We start from the raw sequence: 18,497 nt of genomic DNA, 5'->3' as shown, positions 1-18,497 counted from the left end.
CCCGAGGGTAACACTACTCCCTGGGCCCCGCTCCCCCTCCCCCACCGCCCCACACACCCCTGGAGCACCAGGCTACCGCAAACCCCCTCCCTGCACGCAGCAGAGCCCGGGCCCCGCCCCCCGGGCCCGTACCGTCCAGCCGCTGTCTCCTGTCCCTACTCTCAGGGTGAAGGTCTCGCCACGCCTACCCACCGCGCATGCTCAACGCTCCCAGTACCCAATGACGCACGCGCATCGCGCTCCCTTGCGTCACCGCGCGTGCGCAGTACCACCCCTCCACATTTCAGCGGCAGCGTCTTTCCCTCAGCCCCGCCGAGTGCGACTCGAAGACCAGTACTGCGCATGTGCCGCAGGAGAGCCGAGACCAGCGCCGCCGCCGCTGAGCGTTGTAAGAGGCGCGTGTGGGGGACGTTTCCATGGCAGGGCGATGAGAGTCAGTCTGCGCATGCTCTGTGGCTTGAGCTGGTATTCTCGCCTTTGCGAGTTGTGGCTCCTCCGCCGCCCGCCCGCCCCCCGAGCTGGGCGCCATTTGCTGGGATGGCGTCCGGTCCCTGCCATGGCAACCCCCCAGCGGCTCGGGGGGGGGGGGGGGCACTTGCCTGTCAGCTTCCCCCATTGGTCTGACCCAGGCCGGGACACAGGCTGGCACTGGGGCGGCGAGGGCGCCGGCCGGGAGCCAGGGGCCGGGACACAGGCTGGCACTGGGGCGGTGAGGGCGCCGGCCGGGAGCCAGGGGCCGGGACACAGGCTGGCACTGGGGCGGCGAGGGCGCCGGCCGGGAGCCAGGGGCCGGGACACAGGCTGGCACTGGGGCGGTGAGGGCTCCGGCCGGGAGCCAGGGGCCGGGACACAGGCTGGCACTGGGGCGGTGAGGGCTCCGGCCGGGAGCCAGGGGCCGGGACACAGGCTGGCACTGGGGCGGCGAGGGCGCCGGCCGGGAGCCAGGGGCCGGGACACAGGCTGGCAATGGGGCGGTGAGGGCGCCGGCCGGGAGCCAGGGGCCGGGACACAGGCTGGCACTGGGGCGGCGAGGGCGCCGGCCGGGAGCCAGGGGCCGGGACACAGGCTGGCACTGGGGCGGTGAGGGCGCCGGCCGGGAGCCAGGGGATGGGACACAGGCTGGCAATGGGGCGGCGAGGGCGCCGGCCGGGAGCCAGGGGCCGGGACACAGGCTGGCACTGGGGCGGCGAGGGCGCCGGCCGGGAGCCAGGGGCCGGGACACAGGCTGGCACTGGGGCGGCGAGGGCGCCGGCCGGGAGCCAGGGGCCGGGACACAGGCTGGCAATGGGGCGGCGAGGGCGCCGGCCGGGAGCCAGGGGCCGGGACACAGGCTGGCAATGGGGCGGCGAGGGCGCCGGCCGGGAGCCAGGGGCCGGGACACAGGCTGGCACTGGGGCGGTGAGGGCGCCGGCCGGGAGCCAGGGGCCGGGACACAGGCTGGCACTGGGGCGGTGAGGGCGCCGGCCGGGAGCCAGGGGCCGGGACACAGGCTGGCAATGGGGCGGCGAGGGCGCCGGCCGGGAGCCAGGGGCCGGGACACAGGCTGGCAATGGGGCGGCGAGGGCGCCGGCCGGGAGCCAGGGGCCGGGACACAGGCTGGCAATGGGGCGGCGAGGGCGCCGGCCGGGAGCCAGGGGCCGGGACACAGGCTGGCACTGGGGCGGTGAGGGCTCCGGCCGGGAGCCAGGGGCCGGGACACAGGCTGGCACTGGGGCGGCGAGGGCGCCGGCCGGGAGCCAGGGGCCGGGACACAGGCTGGCAATGGGGCGGCGAGGGCGCCGGCCGGGAGCCAGGGGCCGGGACACAGGCTGGCACTGGGGCGGTGAGGGCGCCGGCCGGGAGCCAGGGGCCGGGACACAGGCTGGCACTGGGGCGGTGAGGGCGCCGGCCGGGAGCCAGGGGCCGGGACACAGGCTGGCACTGGGGCGGCGAGGGCGCCGGCCGGGAGCCAGGGGCCGGGACACAGGCTGGCAATGGGGCGGTGAGGGCGCCGGCCGGGAGCCAGGGGCCGGGACACAGGCTGGCACTGGGGCGGTGAGGGCGCCGGCCGGGAGCCAGGGGCCGGGACACAGGCTGGCAATGGGGCGGTGAGGGCGCCGGCCGGGAGCCAGGGGCCGGGACACAGGCTGGCACTGGGGCGGTGAGGGCGCCGGCCGGGAGCCAGGGGCCGGGACACAGGCTGGCACTGGGGCGGTGAGGGCGCTGGTGCAGCGACCGAAACACTAACTTCTCAGGATTTGCTACTTTGGATGCACTGTGACCTATGGACAAGGAGCAAAAGGCCCCCGCCCAAGGCAAAACACCAGCATCCCCTGAGTCCATTAGCCAGGAGGTAGCAAATTGAGAGATTTTTCTACCAAAAAACACAGTTTCTCTGAATTTGCAACCAGCCATCAAAGGTAGCAATTCCTGAGCAGTTGTACTAAATGTCATGTATGTATGACAGAAACTGTGACGGTCACAAAAACGGAGAGGTTTCACTTTTTGCCTATACACCGGCCTGGTCTGAATACGCTGTCATGTAGCTTGAGAGGGAATGGCAAGTGTGGCCGGAATTTCTGTTGAAACCATCTCGCAACCCTACTGGGCGCGGGTCAAGCATGAGAAGTTTGGGGGGGGGGGGTCAGGGGCTCTGGAGAATAGCTGTGGGGTTAAGAGGAGAGAAGGGAGCTTGGGGGCAGGGAAGGTCTGTAAGCTCCCATTTAATGTTTACTGGTAAATATATTTAACTAGTTAACTGATTAAAGGTGGTAGGGGAGCCCCACCACCACTGGGCTGGAATGACCTCCCCAACGGCAGACAGTTTCTGTGAGGGTCTGTCTCAGACAGACGCTGCTTCTAAAGCTGCTCCTGTGCCCACACACTAACCTTAATCGGTACGCTGGTTAAACATTCACAACCTTGCTCAGGGCTGCACTTAAGCACCTAGTAGAAGCAGTGGCATTGTCCCACTACCACTAGCTCCTAGGTCAAAACTGAGCCAGGGAGTTCTGTGCACTACCTACCTCTCCCCCCTCCCCCCTGCTTCTGCAGCTCCCATTGACTGCTCTGCCCAGTCAAAGGAAGTTGTGCGTTACACTGGGGCTATGTCTACACTGGCAGCTTCTTGCAGAAGAACAGCCGTTCTTCCACAAAAACTTGCCAGCTGTCTACACTGCACAAGCGTTCTTCCAGAAGTAAATTTACAGTATAGCGTTGTAAAACAGGGCTTCTTCCGGAAGTTATTCCTCTCCCCACGAGGAATAAGCCCTCTTGTGCAAGAGTTCTTCCAGAAGAGGGTAGTGTAGACAGGCAACATGAATTTCTTGTGCAAGAAGCCCCTATGGTTAAAATGGCCATCAGAGCTTTCTTGCGGAAGAATGTCCACACTACCACGGATGCTCTTGCGCAAAAGCACGTGGCAGTGTAGGTGCTCTCTTGTGGAAGAGTTTTTGCACAAGAACTCTTCCACAAAAGAGTTCTTGTGCAAGAAGCTGCCAGTGTAGACGTAGCCATAGAGTCTTCTGGCTGCCCCAACCTGTAGGAGCCAGCAGGAAAGGGGATATACTGCTGTTTCTGAGCAGAGGCTCATAAGGGGCAAGGCAAGCCCCAGCACACGCTTTCCAGCAGGAGCTCGAGAGCCAGATTAAAATGGCTGGTGGACCGAATGTAGCCCACCAGCTAGGGTTTGTCCACTTCTGTGTTATGCAAACTTCCCTGAGCGCTACAGACCCAAGGCCTGCTGCAGCTGTCCCCCAATTCTCCATTTGGAAAAAGCTTCATCCTCCCTTCACCCCAATGCAAACTGGTGCATCTGTCCCCTGCCCTCCACGCCATCTCATGAATGCTCCTCCCACACACATTTTGTTCAGACCTCAGTGTCCCCGTCACTTCTCCAACACTGCAGTTTCCTCCCATTTGCACAGCATGTTTCCCAGAATGTTATCTCACAGCACAGTGCCCTCTCCCTTGTCTCCATCATGGATGGCCAACAGATCGTGCCTCCCTTCTCACACTGGCTCCACTGTTACCAAGATTTAAAAAACATAAATCTGCCTCCTCTCCCCAAATAATGACAATTGTGGCCTTTGCTTTAATTTGTTCTGAACCTTTATGGTGCACTTGCAGTCTGTTTTCAAGCCTTGCTGCTGAGCTTCTAGGGTTGGAAACTTGATTTTTTTTTTAAGTGGACGCTGCAATTTATTTTTTTCTATTCTAGCAGATGCAGAGTTGGGGTGGAAGAGAAGGCTACCATCCCCCAGCCCTTCTCTCACAATGCAGTCAGGAGTTAGCAACACTGGACTGATAAGCTGGTTTCTTTTCTTCTGTTCCTGGTAAATTTTCACTGCTTTTTCATCCTTCTTTGCATTTGAATAGGGTAAACTTGTTATTCCTGAGCTTTAGCTCACCTATTCTTCTAAACTGTCTGCACCAGAATAGCAGAAGCCTTCAGGTGGTCTGCCATGTCAATCATATTTGAAGCTGCTGCCTTTGGTACAGCAGTGCCTTCCATCCCAGATGCCCCAGAAAGCCTTCCTTGAAGAGTCTGGGCGTGCCCCCTTGAATTTGACCATAGTCTGCCATGGTATAGTTGTACTAGCCAAGCAGGCTGAATAATAAACCTTATTTACTACAGTTTGGACCTCTTCCAACACCCTCAGGACTTGGAATTTCCTGACTAGAGGACGTCCCTTGCTACTGGCCCCCAAACCCACCACCCCTCCCCACTGCCAGCCCCAGTCTCCCATCGGGCTGCCACAGTGCACCCTCTCTTGCCAGGCTGTCATGCTGCTGCATCTCTGGCCCCAGCCCTGCTAAGGGAGCTGCTGAGTCCTCAGCCTTGCTACCAGAGCTTCAGTAGCTGCTGCAGCTCCGGCCCTGCTACCGGGTTGCTGTAGCCCTGGCTGCAGGGGCAGCCCGTGAGCCTAGGCGAACTAGGCAGTTGCCTAGAGTGCTGCTGGTCCGGGCGCCCTGTGATGACATCACGGCCATGCAGGGTGGGGGGGCGGGGGTGTGTGCCAATTGCGCCACCTGCCTGGGGCACCAGCTGCCACAGCCAGCCTCGGGCCGCTCCTGCCTGGCTGCACTGCTAGGGCTCTGGGCCCAGTCCTGGCTCCCAGCTCAGCGGGGATCTCAGCTGCCAGTCCTTCTGCCACTAGGCTTCTAGTCAGGTCTCCCTGGTCTACTATATGAGAGACAGATGCACAAACTATTCAAGAACTCCTAAATGGTAAGAGCTAGGACCACCAAATTTGGTATGCAGCTTCCTCTTATCCTAACAAAGCAAGGTCAGAATTTGGGTGAGCCAGAGACAATGGGATGTGCATGGAATGCAATTGTTTCTCATCAAATGGAAAAGGCAGGCTGAGAGAGCAGGGACAGTCATTCCTGCATGACAGCAGGGTGGCAGCAAGTACCCTATCCCCAGGGGTAGGGTGGCAGCAAGCACTCCACCCCCCAGGCATCAGCCCTCCTTACCTCTTTACCCCCAAACCTGAGCTCTCTACCCACTGCTGACTCATGCATCCCCCCACATTCCCTGCCCTGAACCCCTCCTTACCTCTCAACTCTGACTCCTGCACTTCCACTCCTCCAGTCTCCTGCCCTGAATCCCCTACCTACCCAAGCACTTGCCCTGACTCCTACTTCCCCCACATTCCCCTACCCTGAAGGACCTGAGCAAGGCTGGGTAAATTTTCTAGTGCCTAAATCATTCCTTTGGAGTCTTATTTTTGGGCCTTGCTCTGGCTTGACCTTCTCTCTTTTGGTTGATGGCTTCCACAACCAGGGAGTTAGGGATAGGGTAAGTGTAGTGGTATTTCTAACCTCTAGCTGGGATAAAGTACTTTACTTAGCCCTCTTAGAAATGGGAGCAAGGGAAAGAAGGTGTCTGCCACAAGGCTGTGGTGATCTATGGTACCCCTTCACGAAGATGTAATGCTATCCTCACAAGCATGAAGGAGCAGAGGACATAGAACAGGGTGGCTATTGGCTACTGCAGCTCATCTGCCTAAGACCCCAACTCTGCTGCTAACCACTGTAACAGTTCCCGATGGGTTTTGGCACCCTCAGGCAATATAAGGTGGGTGGGGGCTAAAATAGACTTGTCTGGGGATGGAGAGGAGATTGGACCACCCCTGGTAACAGTCACAATATTCTCAGCATACATGAAAGGAGTGGACTGCTCCAGGGCTTCCCCTACTGCGGGGCAAAAAGTCCCATCTGGGACCAACAACTGCTAAGGAGGCTAACTTTTTGCATGGGTCAAAATAAAGGAAGAAACAGGCCATTTAGCTAAGTAGCACAAACAAGCTTACATGAGAAATCTGAAAGATCCAGCCCTGACAGCAAGAAGGAACTGAGGGTGGATGGAGAGGGAAGGGGGAGAAATGGGCTGTAGCATCCCTTATACTATGCCATGGAGGCACCATTCCAGGGGTTGCTAGCAGCGCTCCCCTACAGGCATTGCTAAATGAAAAACTTCAAGCAGTGGTGCATGTGGCAAGCGTGCAATCTAATGTGGAATGGACATGAGAGAGCTCGCAACACAAAGGGACTGTACATGAACAAGTGCTGTGTGATGTCTCAGAGCCGGGGCAGCATGGCCCTTCTACACCACTCTCTCTTCAAGCTACAGGTGTAGGGAGTAGGGCTAAAGCTTAACTACCCTTATACATATTTTCCTACTCTCAACACACAGCAAAGGATATTTAGATTTAAGTCTACTACCTCTTAATCCTACCTTTGGTGGACATGGAAAACAGCTGATGACCATCTTCTGTCATCTTAGGAACCCCGGTCATCTGAAGAAGTAGGCTGTGCCCATGACAGCAGAGGATACCATCTACATGTTGTGTTAATCTATAAAGTGCTACCAGACTATTTGTTGTTTTTAAAGTTCATCTTCTGTATAACAGCGTTGGGCATAGCTGAGGTCTTATTAGGTCCCCCTCAGTCAGGGGTTCTTAACCTTTTTACCTTCACACCTCCCCTGAAAGTCAACTTCATGGTTACACCCTCCTGGGAGCCATTTTATGCACAGCCTAGCCCCGCCCCCTCACCTGATAGGAAGCTAAGGGGCGTGGCTAGGACTATAAGAACTCTGCCAGGGAGCTCAGTCAGGGCCCAGCCTTTGAACCTTTTCTTAACAAATGTACGTAATATTTGAAGATGAAAGTCAGCAATGCTTGCGTACTGTTATTGTAGTGCGTTGTCACATAGGCCTGATTGATTCACACTGCTATTGTAGTGTGCCCATCTCTGGAAGTTAAGAAATTAATGTTTATAATTTTAATTCATAATATTAATTATGAAGAAATCTAAACTTTAGAATTTTATCCAGTGAGAAGGCAATTGCAATAAATTTCCTGGGAGGCACCTCACACCTCCCCTGTATCCCCTTCACTCCCCCTCTGGGGAGGAGCACCTCACTGGTTAAGAACCGCTGCCCTAAGTAGTCTTTTCTTAAGACTAAGGAGGACCTTTTTTGACCTTTCTTTGTAGATCAGGTTTTCTAAATCTTACCATTTTTGTTGCTCTCCCCTGGACTTTATCTTAACTGAAGGACAAAAGTATACATGGCTTTGTCCATCAGTTATATTGTTCTGGCCCTTTTACAACTCCTCCCAATTGTGTTAGTCACATTCATGTCGCATCTAAGCCTAGATGGTAAAAATCAAAGTCAGTATTTGAAATAGTTTGACTAACACACTTTTGAAAATTACAATAAGTATCTCCTGTAATTTTGTCTGCTCGTCAGTATTCCCCTTTCATCTTTTTTTTTTTTTACCTTAATAAAGATTCCCGGTGAGTTTGTCAGGAAATTACATATTCTATTAACTTTGATTGTTTAAACTTTTTCCCCGGGTTTATTTTTCTTAAACAGTTTGAGTCAGGAGTCATAATTACTCTTCCCGAGTGCACTATAAATTAGAATGTCTGACTGCTGCTTTAATCTCCTTGAATAAGAGCAGTTCTAAATCTAGAGCCTATTACATGGTGCTGTAGTGGAATGTGAATCTGGGATATTTAATGGAAGGAATCATTTGGAAAATATTCCACAAGGAATACAGCACATAGATGGAAGCCTTGGTTTACATGAAGGACATTCAGAAATTCTTCCACTTGTGCTCCAGCACTGAGTCAGCTACACTAGGAGTAAGCCAATAGCATGAGAATTTCTAAAAATCCTCTGTAGACAGTATTTGCCAGCCAGACTTGGGGACACTGGGAAAATGGAATGTCTTCTGCTTCTGCATTTATTGTGATTGTTCTTTCTGACACAGTAAGAGCTAAGTAATGAAGAGGAGACTTTTTTCTTGCCATGTCAGCTGCAAGCTATTGCTAAGATGGAAGACTACAGAATAGTGGCAGGAATGCTCAAGAGCTGGTGGTGGCAGAAGGAAGGAAGGTGTTTAGGGCAGAATTAAAGTTCAGATTGTGGGTTGGAAGGGAAATAAAGCAGCTGAAGAAAGATTTTACTCCTCTCCTCACTACTAATGTTCCTAAAGGGATGTGTACTGCTCCAGAGGAGCAGTATTTCTCTGAACAGGAACAACAGTCAACCAGAGGAAAGCATCTTTGAAGGGATGGGCACCCTCACTCAGGACCTTAAGCCACATCCATTCCAGCTATCCTTTATTTGTTTTGTGAGAAGTGTAGGTTTGTGTTGCAAAAAGGATGCTGGTCTAAATTATTTGGGAGTTTGAAGGGGCCAGTTCCCAGGATATATCACTTTGGCTAGATCACTTTACTGAAATATAGTAATGCCTAGTACCCTAGCACAGAAAATATTTAAAAACCGTTTTTGACTACAAAGCAAGGAGGCATAAAACACCAATGATAGGGAGACAGAAGCTATGGCGAGGCACTTCAGAAAAGATTGGGGATACAGGAATTAACACTCCAGAATGTCAAAGTAGACTAATTTTGACTAAGATGCCTTGAATATTTTAAATAGAAAGGTGGGGTAAAAATATTTAAATAAATAAATAAAAAATAATTTCCAGAAACTTTGGGAAAGACTAATGAGATGAATTCCAGATCAGATACATCTGGCATGGACAATAATTTTTAGCGAGTCCTATATAAATACTAATTGTGTACTATATCACCACATTATTCTGAATAGGTGTTAGGTCAATTTTAATAATGGGGAAACAGGCAAAAAATTTCCATAACTTGTCCAAAGCCACAGAGAAAGTCAGTAGCACAGCTAAGGTTTGTACTCAGCAATGCTTGACACTCAGTTCCAATTATTTCAAGTTGAGGCAATGTGATACAGATGACAGTAAAGATAGCAATCAAATTTTGTGAATACAAATCTGTGATTTTACTACTAGCATAAAACCTCCCATCTTGAGTCAGGATCAAAGCAGATATGTTCTAATTTTCTGAATGAACATTAGCGTCAAACAGTTCCACTGCAGGAAGAAAGAAAGCTTTCTTAGCAGGTATTTGACTCACACAGGGATTATTTTGGCAGCTGCCTTGAACCAAGTGATTGTTGTGGCGGGATGTCAGAACTAACCAGTCTTTTTTCTATATTCCATCCATACCCAGGATAAATGTTCAGTAATTGGCAGCCTGGCCAACATGAATCACTTGGAGCACAATTAACTGTGAAAACAGATCATAGAACAAAAGGATTATGGAAGGTAGGAAACTCCGTTAATTAGCAGTGTCTGCCTTTGATACACACATCCTGCTCCTCTGCTGTTTCTTTGAACTAAGCTTTAATATGCAGTAATTAGGAGTGGCTTGGCCCCAAGGAGAGGCTGCTGCTGCCCACCTCCATGCTCATTCTATTGAATCCTTGTTCTGAACCACTGATCAAACAGATGTAAAGAGATCTAATGAAGTCTGGGTGGGCTGAAGAGGAAGGAAACCAGGGGAGGGGGAAGAGATGGAACGGAGAGAAAACCTGGCTATAAATACTCCAGAAGGATTGGGCTTTTCTCCACAGATTTTCCTCTTAGGTTAAAGATGTAAAATGTAAGAACAGGACTTTTTATTCAAGAATCTTTTAAAAAAGGATTCTTAAATATCCCATATTTGCAAAGTCTTATTTTGAAGACTCAGCACACCTGCAGCACTGTTGTCTAAGAATTCTTTGGGAGAAATAGATCAGCGTTCCTGAAGAATGGTGGCAGTTTTGCTACTGGGGCTTAGCTGCATCTGCTCCCCGCTTACAGCCTTGGTCCTAAACTACAACGCCATCAGGAGTTCAGCTGAAGTGCAGGGCACCAGGAAGGTGAGAGCTTTGGGAATTGCAGGCCTGAATTGTATTTCAAAAGGTTAAATGATCTCAGAATATTAGTAATATTTTGCAAAAATCTCATAATTTCAGTTTTTAAATAGAATGGTTACAACTGGTTAGAGTAGTGCTTAGCTCAAAGCATTAGAATTGTTTGAGAAAAACAGAGTACTTAAGTTCCTGATTCCAACAGGCCTAGTTATGTGATGGCAAATAGAACTGTAATAATATCTTAGCAATATTCAACAGCTATGAAATTGGGGACATTTTAAAAGAGGAAAAATTAGTCCCTTTGGGGAAAGGGGAATGACATCAAGAAGTCACTCACTCAAAACATGGCAGCCTGTCAGCACTGATGAACTCTTCAGCAGAGCACTTTGCTGTAATGCATTGAGTACAGGATTGGGCAAGCAAAGGATGCTAGGATTTGAATCATGATATGGGAAGTGACTATAGGTCAGTTATCCTACTGTCATGTGTTCTCACACACCCACACCTGTGCTCAAAGTGCTGTTAAAAAAAAAACCAGTTCACAAGATATTTCTGTTACTTGCTGAAGATCACAATTGTGCTGGATCCAATACAGGCTAGAAAGGGGCAGCCTTTGTCCTCAAGAACTCAGTCAAACAAGATATCATATATCAGACCCAAGAAAGATTATTTCTAAAACAACATGTTGGACTGATTGATGAAGGAGGCAGTAGGTTTTTTGGGGGGCTGTGGGGTTGTTTTGGTTTTTTGATCAATCAATATACAGTACATTCCACTTTAAATACTGCTGATTGAGAGCATTTTCATCATCTGAGGAAAATTATTTTCTCTTTCTAGAGATCACAGTGCTTGACAGACCAGGACTGTAATGCTAGCAAATTCTGCCTCAAGCCAGAGGACAAAGCATCTTTCTGTGCTACCTGTCGTGGGTTACAAACTAGATGTAAGCGTAATGCTATGTGTTGCCCAGGGACTGTCTGTCTAAATGGTAAGATATAATGATCTGGTGTCTGTCATTCAAGTGTGGTAGAGATTAAAACTATACCATATACATTATAAATACATAAATGCAGAAGTGGCTGGTGCCCGTTTTATCTTACCTGCCCCTAATGTTGAGGGAAATAAATGCTGGAGAGCTTGATTAAAACAAGCAAATATCTTTATTGTAAGGCATCTGTTTGATTCTCTTTCAAATTAAAGTCCTTTACATGTAGCTGAACACATTTTGAATAAAAAAGTTGATAGTAATGAGTTCATACTGGTAGTTAGGAACTGCAGCCATTTATAAAGGAAGCTGAAAGGTATAAATGCTTGGAATAATTATGTCCAGAAGGGTTAAGGACAATCAGAAGGAATTCTTCTTTAACAAATTAAGTGTGAACAACTTCATAGGTCTGAAATCAGGTAATGACGGTAGAGTTCCCAATTATGAGATAGAAAAAGGCAAAAAGTATTCAGTAATAATTCTGTATTTGGAAAGTACAGTAGAACCTCCATTACAAACCCCTCAGTAGTGGAGGGGGTTGATAATTGAACAAATGTTAGGGTTGTTTTCAACTGTACATTGACTTTTACTATGCAGAAGAAAAATGCTATTTAACCATCTTACATTTAAATGAAACAAGCACAAACAGTTTTATACCTTGTCAAATCCTTTTGTTTAAAATATTCCTCTTTTTCCCCAGGTAGTTTGTTCAACAGAGTACAGTAGACTTCCGATAATCCGACACCTTTAGGACCCAGGGGGTGCCGGATTATCGGCTATGCCAGAGTATCAGGAGATACTACAGCGGGGGTGGGGGGGGGGGAGGACCTGCACTGTGACTGGCAGGGGGCAGGGAATGGCAGAGCGAGGGGCGAACCCTCTGCTGTTTTGCAAGGAGGCGGGGGAAGCCCCGCGCAGCCGCCAGCAACAGGCCAGCTGGGGCTGCAATCGGCTGCAGTGGACTTGGGGAAGCGGTGGAGCAGAGCAACTGGGGTGCTGCTGGGTTGGTCCCGCAGCGCCGCCCCTCGCCTCACTCCCTCTCCTCCGTCTCCGCTTGCAGCCCCAACTGGCCTGTAGCAGGCAGCTTCGCGGGGCTTCCCCTGCCTCCCTGCAAAATGGTGGCGGGTTCACCCCTCACCACACCGATCCCCACCGACTCCCCCCACTCCCGGACACAGTGAGGGTCCCAGCGGACCCGTCTCAGGGGTATAATCCCATTCCCGTCTCCTCCCCTTCCCTGGCCCATGAGCGCACGTGGTGGCTCACAGGAGCTCCAATTGTCCGGCTGGCTGAAGCATTTCTGGCTTCCAGTTGGTGCCGGACTATCAGGAGTGCCGGACCACTGGATGCTGGACAATTGGAGTTTTACTGTATTTATATTTGTGTTCTGTTGCTTTTTATTGAGTCTCTACTGCTGCCTGATAGCCTACTTTCAGTTCCAAATGAGGTATATGGTTGACTGGTCTGTTCATAGCTCTCATATTAATAACTGAGGTTCTGCTATAATATAATGATTTAATAGGATATTACAGTGATAAGCCTACTTTCAGTTCCAAATGAGGTATATGGTTGACTGGTCTGTTCATAGCTCTCATATTAATAACTGAGGTTCTGCTATAATATAATGATTTAATAGGATATTACAGTGATAAGATGACATGTTAACATTTCTAGTCCATCAGTAAGTAGGAACAAGTTTTTTGAAATTATCAGGTCGGAATAAACTACATCCAAAATTATAAGAGCATTGCCAGAGTTCTCCGAACCATTAATAATGATTTAACGTATCTTGGAATACTGGAAAGTTCCAGAGGACTTGAAAATAAGCTCATGTTATACCATTGTTTAGAAAGGGTAACTTGGATGATCTGTAGCCAATTTTCTGACATTGATCTCAAGTAAAATCATGGAAAGGATGATCTGAGATCCAAATCAGTAAAGAATTATAGGATGGTAACAATTGTTGATCAACAACATGGCTTTATGAATTGCTTTCATTTATATAAAAATGATAGTGTATGAAATTACAAGTTGTGTTGATATGATATGTGAAATTGTTTGACTTAGTCCCACATGACATTCTGTTTAAAAGTTTAGCACTACTAAAATCAATACAGCCAATATTATATAGATTAGAAACAGGATTAGTTGATCCTAAGTAAAGGGGGAAATTAGGACCTATGGGAATGTTTCTAAGGGGATCCCACAGGCATCTATTCTCAGCCCAATGATATTCAGTATCAACAATTTGGAAAGAAATGTAAAAATATCAGTGTTGGTAAAGTATGCAGATGACAAACTGATGGAATGATAAATAATGAAGAGAGGTCAGAGATAAATATGAGTCAATTGGGAGGATGAGCTTACTTGAACAATATATTTTAACAGTCAAATGCAAGGTTACAAACATGGTCTACACTAGGAGTTTAGGTTAAATTTAGCTGCATAAGCTCGAGTTTAAGAGGCAGTATTCTGGAATACTGGATACTAAAGGCGATACTGAAGGGGACTTGATCACAACTACCTATGGGAAAGAGGCCTCCAATAGATGGCTGGCACTTTAATTTAGCAGAAGGCGGCATAACAACATTCAGTGGTTGGAAACTGAAGCTAGAAAAATACAAATATGGATGTCTTTGCAGAAGATAGTTCAAAAAGAGCTTGTAAGTCTAGTGAAGTTACTGGATGAAGCTATATGGCTGTTTCCAGACTCAGGGGTTTTTTCGAATAAAAGTAGGCTTTTTTCGAAAAAACTTGCCCTGCGTCTAGACTGCAGCCGCATTCTTTCGAAATTAAATCGAAAGAACGCGGCTTTTCTTTCGATGGCGGTAAACCTAATTCCACGAGGAAGAACGCCTTCTTTCGAAAGTGCTCTTTCGAAAGAAGGCGTTCTTGAAAGCAAACAGACTTTTTAGAAAGAGAGCATCCAGACTCACTGGGTGCTTTCTTTCGAAAAAGCGGCTTGCTTTTTCGAAATTCCGCATGCAGTCTAGACGCTCTCTTTCGAAAGAGGCTCTTTCGAAAGAGGCTTGCAGTCTAGACATAGCCTATGGCTTGTTATGAAGAAGGTCAGACTAGATGTTCGTAATGGTTCCTTTTAGCCTTAAAAAAAAAAGTCTATGCAGGTACAGACTGATGAAATTATAAAATGGAATGTAGGTTGGAGGAAGAAGGCAATTGGATCAGTTTTCACGCCTGGAATAAAATATGATTTGTCATCTCAAAACAGCTATGTCTGCATCCCATTCTCCCCTCCTCCCATGCTTATGTCCATAATTACAGCCTTCCACTTTTGCACCAGATGTTTGCGGCCAGACTGAAGAGGTGATCCCAACAGAAGGGAGGAGGACTGACAGACAAGATGGTTCTGATGCAAAAGGGTCAACTCAGCACCAGATCCAAGAAAACTCTAAAAAAGGACTTGTCAAATCTCAAAGCAGTAAAGGTAATGGTCTTAAAAGCAGCAACATAATCATATTCAGTCCTAGAGGAGAAATATATTCCAAATTACAATGCTGAGCATATTGTTTGCATCTTATAATAAATATACCTACCTCTTGTATAGCACTTTTCATCAGCAGTTTTCAAGCGCTTAAAGGTCAGAATCATGACCCTCATTTCACAGGAAATGTCATATGAACATCTAAACACAAAGAACTAAATATGTAATCTTAAAAATACATTAAAAACAAGCCAGAGAATACCAAAGTTAAGATTCATATATAACATTAGCCTAGGCAAGGAAACTGACATTTGAAAGAGAATCAAACAGAACCCAACGAGCAGAGAACAACAAGGTCTCAAGAGCTCAAAGGAACTATTACTACCATTAATTATTTGCACTAGAAGATCATCATATGCTAGGTGTAAAATTGCAAAGAGTTATGCATGTGCTTAAATGGTTTAGGAATGGGGGCCAGAGAAAAGAAACAACCTCTTTGCAAGCAGGCATATGCAAATAGAGGGTTTGGGGAAAGGAGGATGAGGTTACTCAAGTACATTCTTGACTGTAAGCAAGACATGATAAGTAAGTCTTCTACTCTACAGTGCCTAAATCTCCTGTGTGCTGCAGCTCTGGAGCCAGACGTGTAGTGTTGATGCCTGCAGGCACCACCCCATCGCTCCCCTTGGCAGAGAACGCAGCTTTTTAACAAACACCCACCAACTGTGGCAGTAGTCATAGTTGCCATTATCAGTTTGTAACTAATGTTCTATACACTCACCACACTTAACTGCTATTTTTTTTGGTGAAAACAAGCAAATAGATTTCAGAATGCAGAACTGGGAAGGATTAGGAGCCCAAAGATCTTTGTCATCTGAAAGACAACTCTTGCAAGCCTTGACTATAGTTGTGACCAATATTTAACCATTTGTGTGCCTGCTGGTTTTTAAGATGGTAATCAGCTAGAGAATGACAGAGCATTTTCAACAACAGGACATATCAGAACTGGTCTGAAGTGAGTGCCGTCCGTCTCTGTTAGCAATCCTCAGCCTCATGCTCAGTGCACCTTTTCTTTGAGCTGTTGACTTAGTGCCCACCACTCAAGCCAAGAACCTGGGAAACATGGGGTATGTTACACATTATTCTGCTTACTGCAGGTCAAGAGGGAGAAAGCTGCCTTCGCACATCAGACTGTGCCTTTGGGTTTTGCTGTGCTCGCCATTTCTGGACCAAAATCTGTAAGCCAGTTCTCAGCGAAGGGCTGGTCTGTTCCCGCCGGGGAAACAAAGATGTTGCTCAAGGACCAGCAATTTTCCAACGCTGTGATTGTGGCCCTGGTTTATCTTGCCAGTCACTGGTCACTGGGATGCCACAACAGTCTCGCTTAAACATCTGCCAAAGAAGCTGAAGAGCCAATAAACACTGGATCCAGAGAGGGAATAAGGGATTCGCAGTCTACTCCAGAGTCAATTTATACACTGTTCTATAAAACTATCCCTAATCTTTCCGAGGACAACAGAGCCCTGCATGAGAGAAAACATCCAGTCTAAAGTACAATCTGGGAGCTGGGCAACCCTAGATGTACATTTTGTTCATATACCACATGACTCTGGTGCACCCTTGTGGCTGAACTGAGCAGGTATCAAATCCTTACAAAATTGCTCTGCTTTCCAAAAGCCCAAGGGATAGCAAACAAAAAGATTCCTCCTCCCCAAACTATCTACGATCCTTTTTTATAGCTATCATAGCTGTAGTATCTGTACAAATTATAAAGTTTTACAATTGGTTCCCAATTATGTAGTCATTTACTAAAATAACTATTATATACTTTCACAGGAATCACAATTGACTTGTCTGTAGTTTCAAATTATTTCCTAACATTCCTAGTACATTAAGGACTACAAAAGAAAGCTGTGTCTGGCTCAGACTCTATGTTGGAATCACATAAGTGTTAGTTACCATCAAAAAGTACTCGATAAACTATTTATAGAGCAGCACAGAGGGAAGGGCTTTACCTGAGGCAAAAAGCACTACACATGCAAAATAGAACAGCCAGCATGCAAGGAAAGAAAACAACGGTCAACAACAGAAAAAATGGTCTGGAATATATTTAATGTCAATACAGACCACACTGGACCTAGATTTTTAAAATTTCATCCACATCACTATATTTCTGTCTCAACACACATCCCGTGAACCACTCTGAACCTGGAGAAGGCTGGTTAGACCATTAAGACCAATGGGAATTTGAGAAAGTGGTGAATCACTCAAAACTGGGGGTTATAATAAAAAAGTTACTAGCAACCTACATTGTACCTAACCAGCACTAAGGTGTATGAGGAGCTCAGGACAGGGAATTTGGGTGTATGATGAACTCAGGACACGGAGTGTGTGGGGGTGCAGGAGTGTTATGGTAGGGGTCCGAGAATGTAGGGATATGAGGGGCTCAGGGCAGGGGGCTCAGGGTTGGTGTGGGGGGGGATGCAGGAGTGTTATGATGCTGTGGGCAGATGCTGGGTCTTAACTGGAGGCTTGCTGGCCAGGCTTCATTTTTAAATAAAGTAAAATATGTCCAACACAAAAGATTGCAACATTGTCTTTGTGGCAGGAGTGGGAAACCCTTTTTGGGTCAGGTGCTACAGACCCACAGGGGAAAAAAAACAAAATCAGTTGAGGACCACAAAAGAAAGAAGTGCAGAAAACCCCAAACAAAATAACCCACCCCTGCACACCACCCTCCAAAACCCGCCAAACCTCACTGATATGACCCCCCTCCTCCCACTGAGACACCTCACTACCCTGGTGCTCCAGCCCCATAGTGGGAGGAGGAGCAGGGAAGACTGAGGTTTAAGACCTCAAGCCAGATTTAGTCTTCTAGGGTTCTAGATTTTGTGGTTCTGGGGTGAGGCCAACAATGAGGGGTTAAGTGTATGGGACAGGGTTGCCAGAGAATGGGATATGGATGGGAGTGCAGGAGCTGGGGTGTAAGAGAAGGTAAGGGTGTAATATCTGGCCGGGGGAGGGGTGTGAGCATGAGGAGGTGGAGGTGCAAGGTCTGGGCATGAGGGGGCACTTCCTTGTTATCGCACTGTGTGATAGCCACTGTGTAACAGCCTCCCACTGCTCCCATTCACCAGAAAGAAGCCTCCAGAAAGTGTTTCCCAGAGGAAGGAAAATGGTAGTGCACACAGAGCCAATTTTTTGCTCCGCTTATCTCCCGAATGCTGGATCTGGCAGGGAGGCTTGTGGCTTTCTCCCTCCCAACCTTACCCACAGGAAACTTGCAATTATATTCCCATCTTGCAGAGGGCTATAAGGCTGTAGTGCCAGCGCCGGCTCCCTGATGCAAGGGAACCTGGGAAGGCTGAGTTGGGGCTACAGAAGAGCCATATTTGGCTCATGAGCCATAGGTTGCCGACCTATGACAGCCTCTCGGCCTAGCAGCTTCTTTTATAATCAGCCTGCCGGGCCTTGATTGACCGCAGCAGAAGCAGCCACTCTATTCTGCTTGGAGGAACCTCTCTTCTGCTCTTCTCCCTGTGGCAGGGAGTGTAAGGCCTAGTCCATCCCGTCACACAAGTATATTGGCTTTTATAAGTAGCTTAATTTAGACACTACCATAAAATACACTGACTAATAGTAATGTTCTTTGTTAAACAGCCACATTTTTCCATGAAAATGGTAGAGGAAAGTAATAAAAACAAAACCTGTGTCTTATGAACAGAGATCTAATATCCCACAGAGGAAAAAGGCAGACTATAATTTCCAATTATAGACAAGATCCAGACCAATTCCTGATTTAATCATTGGGGAATTTTATCCTGAGGGAACAGCTTTGTTTAGCG

The 18,497-nt window shown here is 48.2% G+C and overlaps 2 protein-coding genes across 4 annotated transcripts in view; one reads left to right on the top strand and one right to left on the bottom strand.

Moving 5' to 3' along the window:
* The window catches only part of VDAC3 (voltage dependent anion channel 3), a 40,406-nt gene extending 40,128 nt beyond the window's left edge, over window positions 1-278 (bottom strand). The window contains exon 1 of one of the 2 annotated variants that reach the window (XM_075915727.2): window positions 133-278. The gene's annotated coding sequence lies outside the window, so the exon portion shown is untranslated. The remainder of the gene's footprint in view (window positions 1-132) is intronic. The other variant, XM_075915728.2, reaches the window with a different exon arrangement.
* Window positions 264-18,456, top strand: DKK4 (dickkopf Wnt signaling pathway inhibitor 4). Of its 2 annotated transcripts, XR_012899054.1 has the most exons (5): window positions 264-388; window positions 4,199-4,313; window positions 9,541-9,635; window positions 11,063-11,213; window positions 14,493-15,763. XR_012899054.1 is itself a non-coding variant. In XM_006113233.5 (4 exons), the coding sequence occupies exons 1-4, from the start codon at window positions 10,121-10,123 to the stop codon at window positions 16,058-16,060; spliced, it is 657 nt and encodes a 218-aa protein (XP_006113295.1). In that variant the 5' UTR covers window positions 9,711-10,120; the 3' UTR covers window positions 16,061-18,456. The 2 variants fall into 2 exon arrangements, 1 of the variants encoding a protein (XP_006113295.1); XM_006113233.5 differs by lacking the exons at window positions 264-388; window positions 4,199-4,313; window positions 9,541-9,635 and adding exons at window positions 9,711-10,231; window positions 15,810-18,456 and having other exon boundaries at window positions 14,512-14,655.
* Window positions 18,457-18,497: the final 41 nt, after the last annotated feature.

The sequence above is a fragment of the Pelodiscus sinensis genome, chromosome 28, assembly GCF_052426305.1.
Source record: "Pelodiscus sinensis isolate ZL-2025 chromosome 28, ASM5242630v1, whole genome shotgun sequence".
In the NCBI taxonomy this organism is placed as follows: Eukaryota; Metazoa; Chordata; order Testudines; family Trionychidae; genus Pelodiscus; species Pelodiscus sinensis.
The sequence above is the reverse complement of the archived record's forward strand: the minus strand, read 5'-3'. Positions and strand labels throughout refer to the sequence as shown.

What these genes read in the sequence shown, in the direction of transcription:
- DKK4 (XM_006113233.5), top strand. Translation starts at nt 10,121, where the DNA reads ATGGTGGCAGTTTTGCTACTGGGGCTTAGCTGCATCTGCTCCCCGCTT. An exon ending in AAGTGCAGGGCACCAGGAAG is followed by an intron (nt 10,232 to 11,062) that starts GTGAGAGCTTTG and finishes TTCTCTTTCTAG; the next exon opens with AGATCACAGTGCTTGACAGA. An exon ending in AGGGACTGTCTGTCTAAATG is followed by an intron (nt 11,214 to 14,511) that starts GTAAGATATAAT and finishes CTTTTGCACCAG; the next exon opens with ATGTTTGCGGCCAGACTGAA.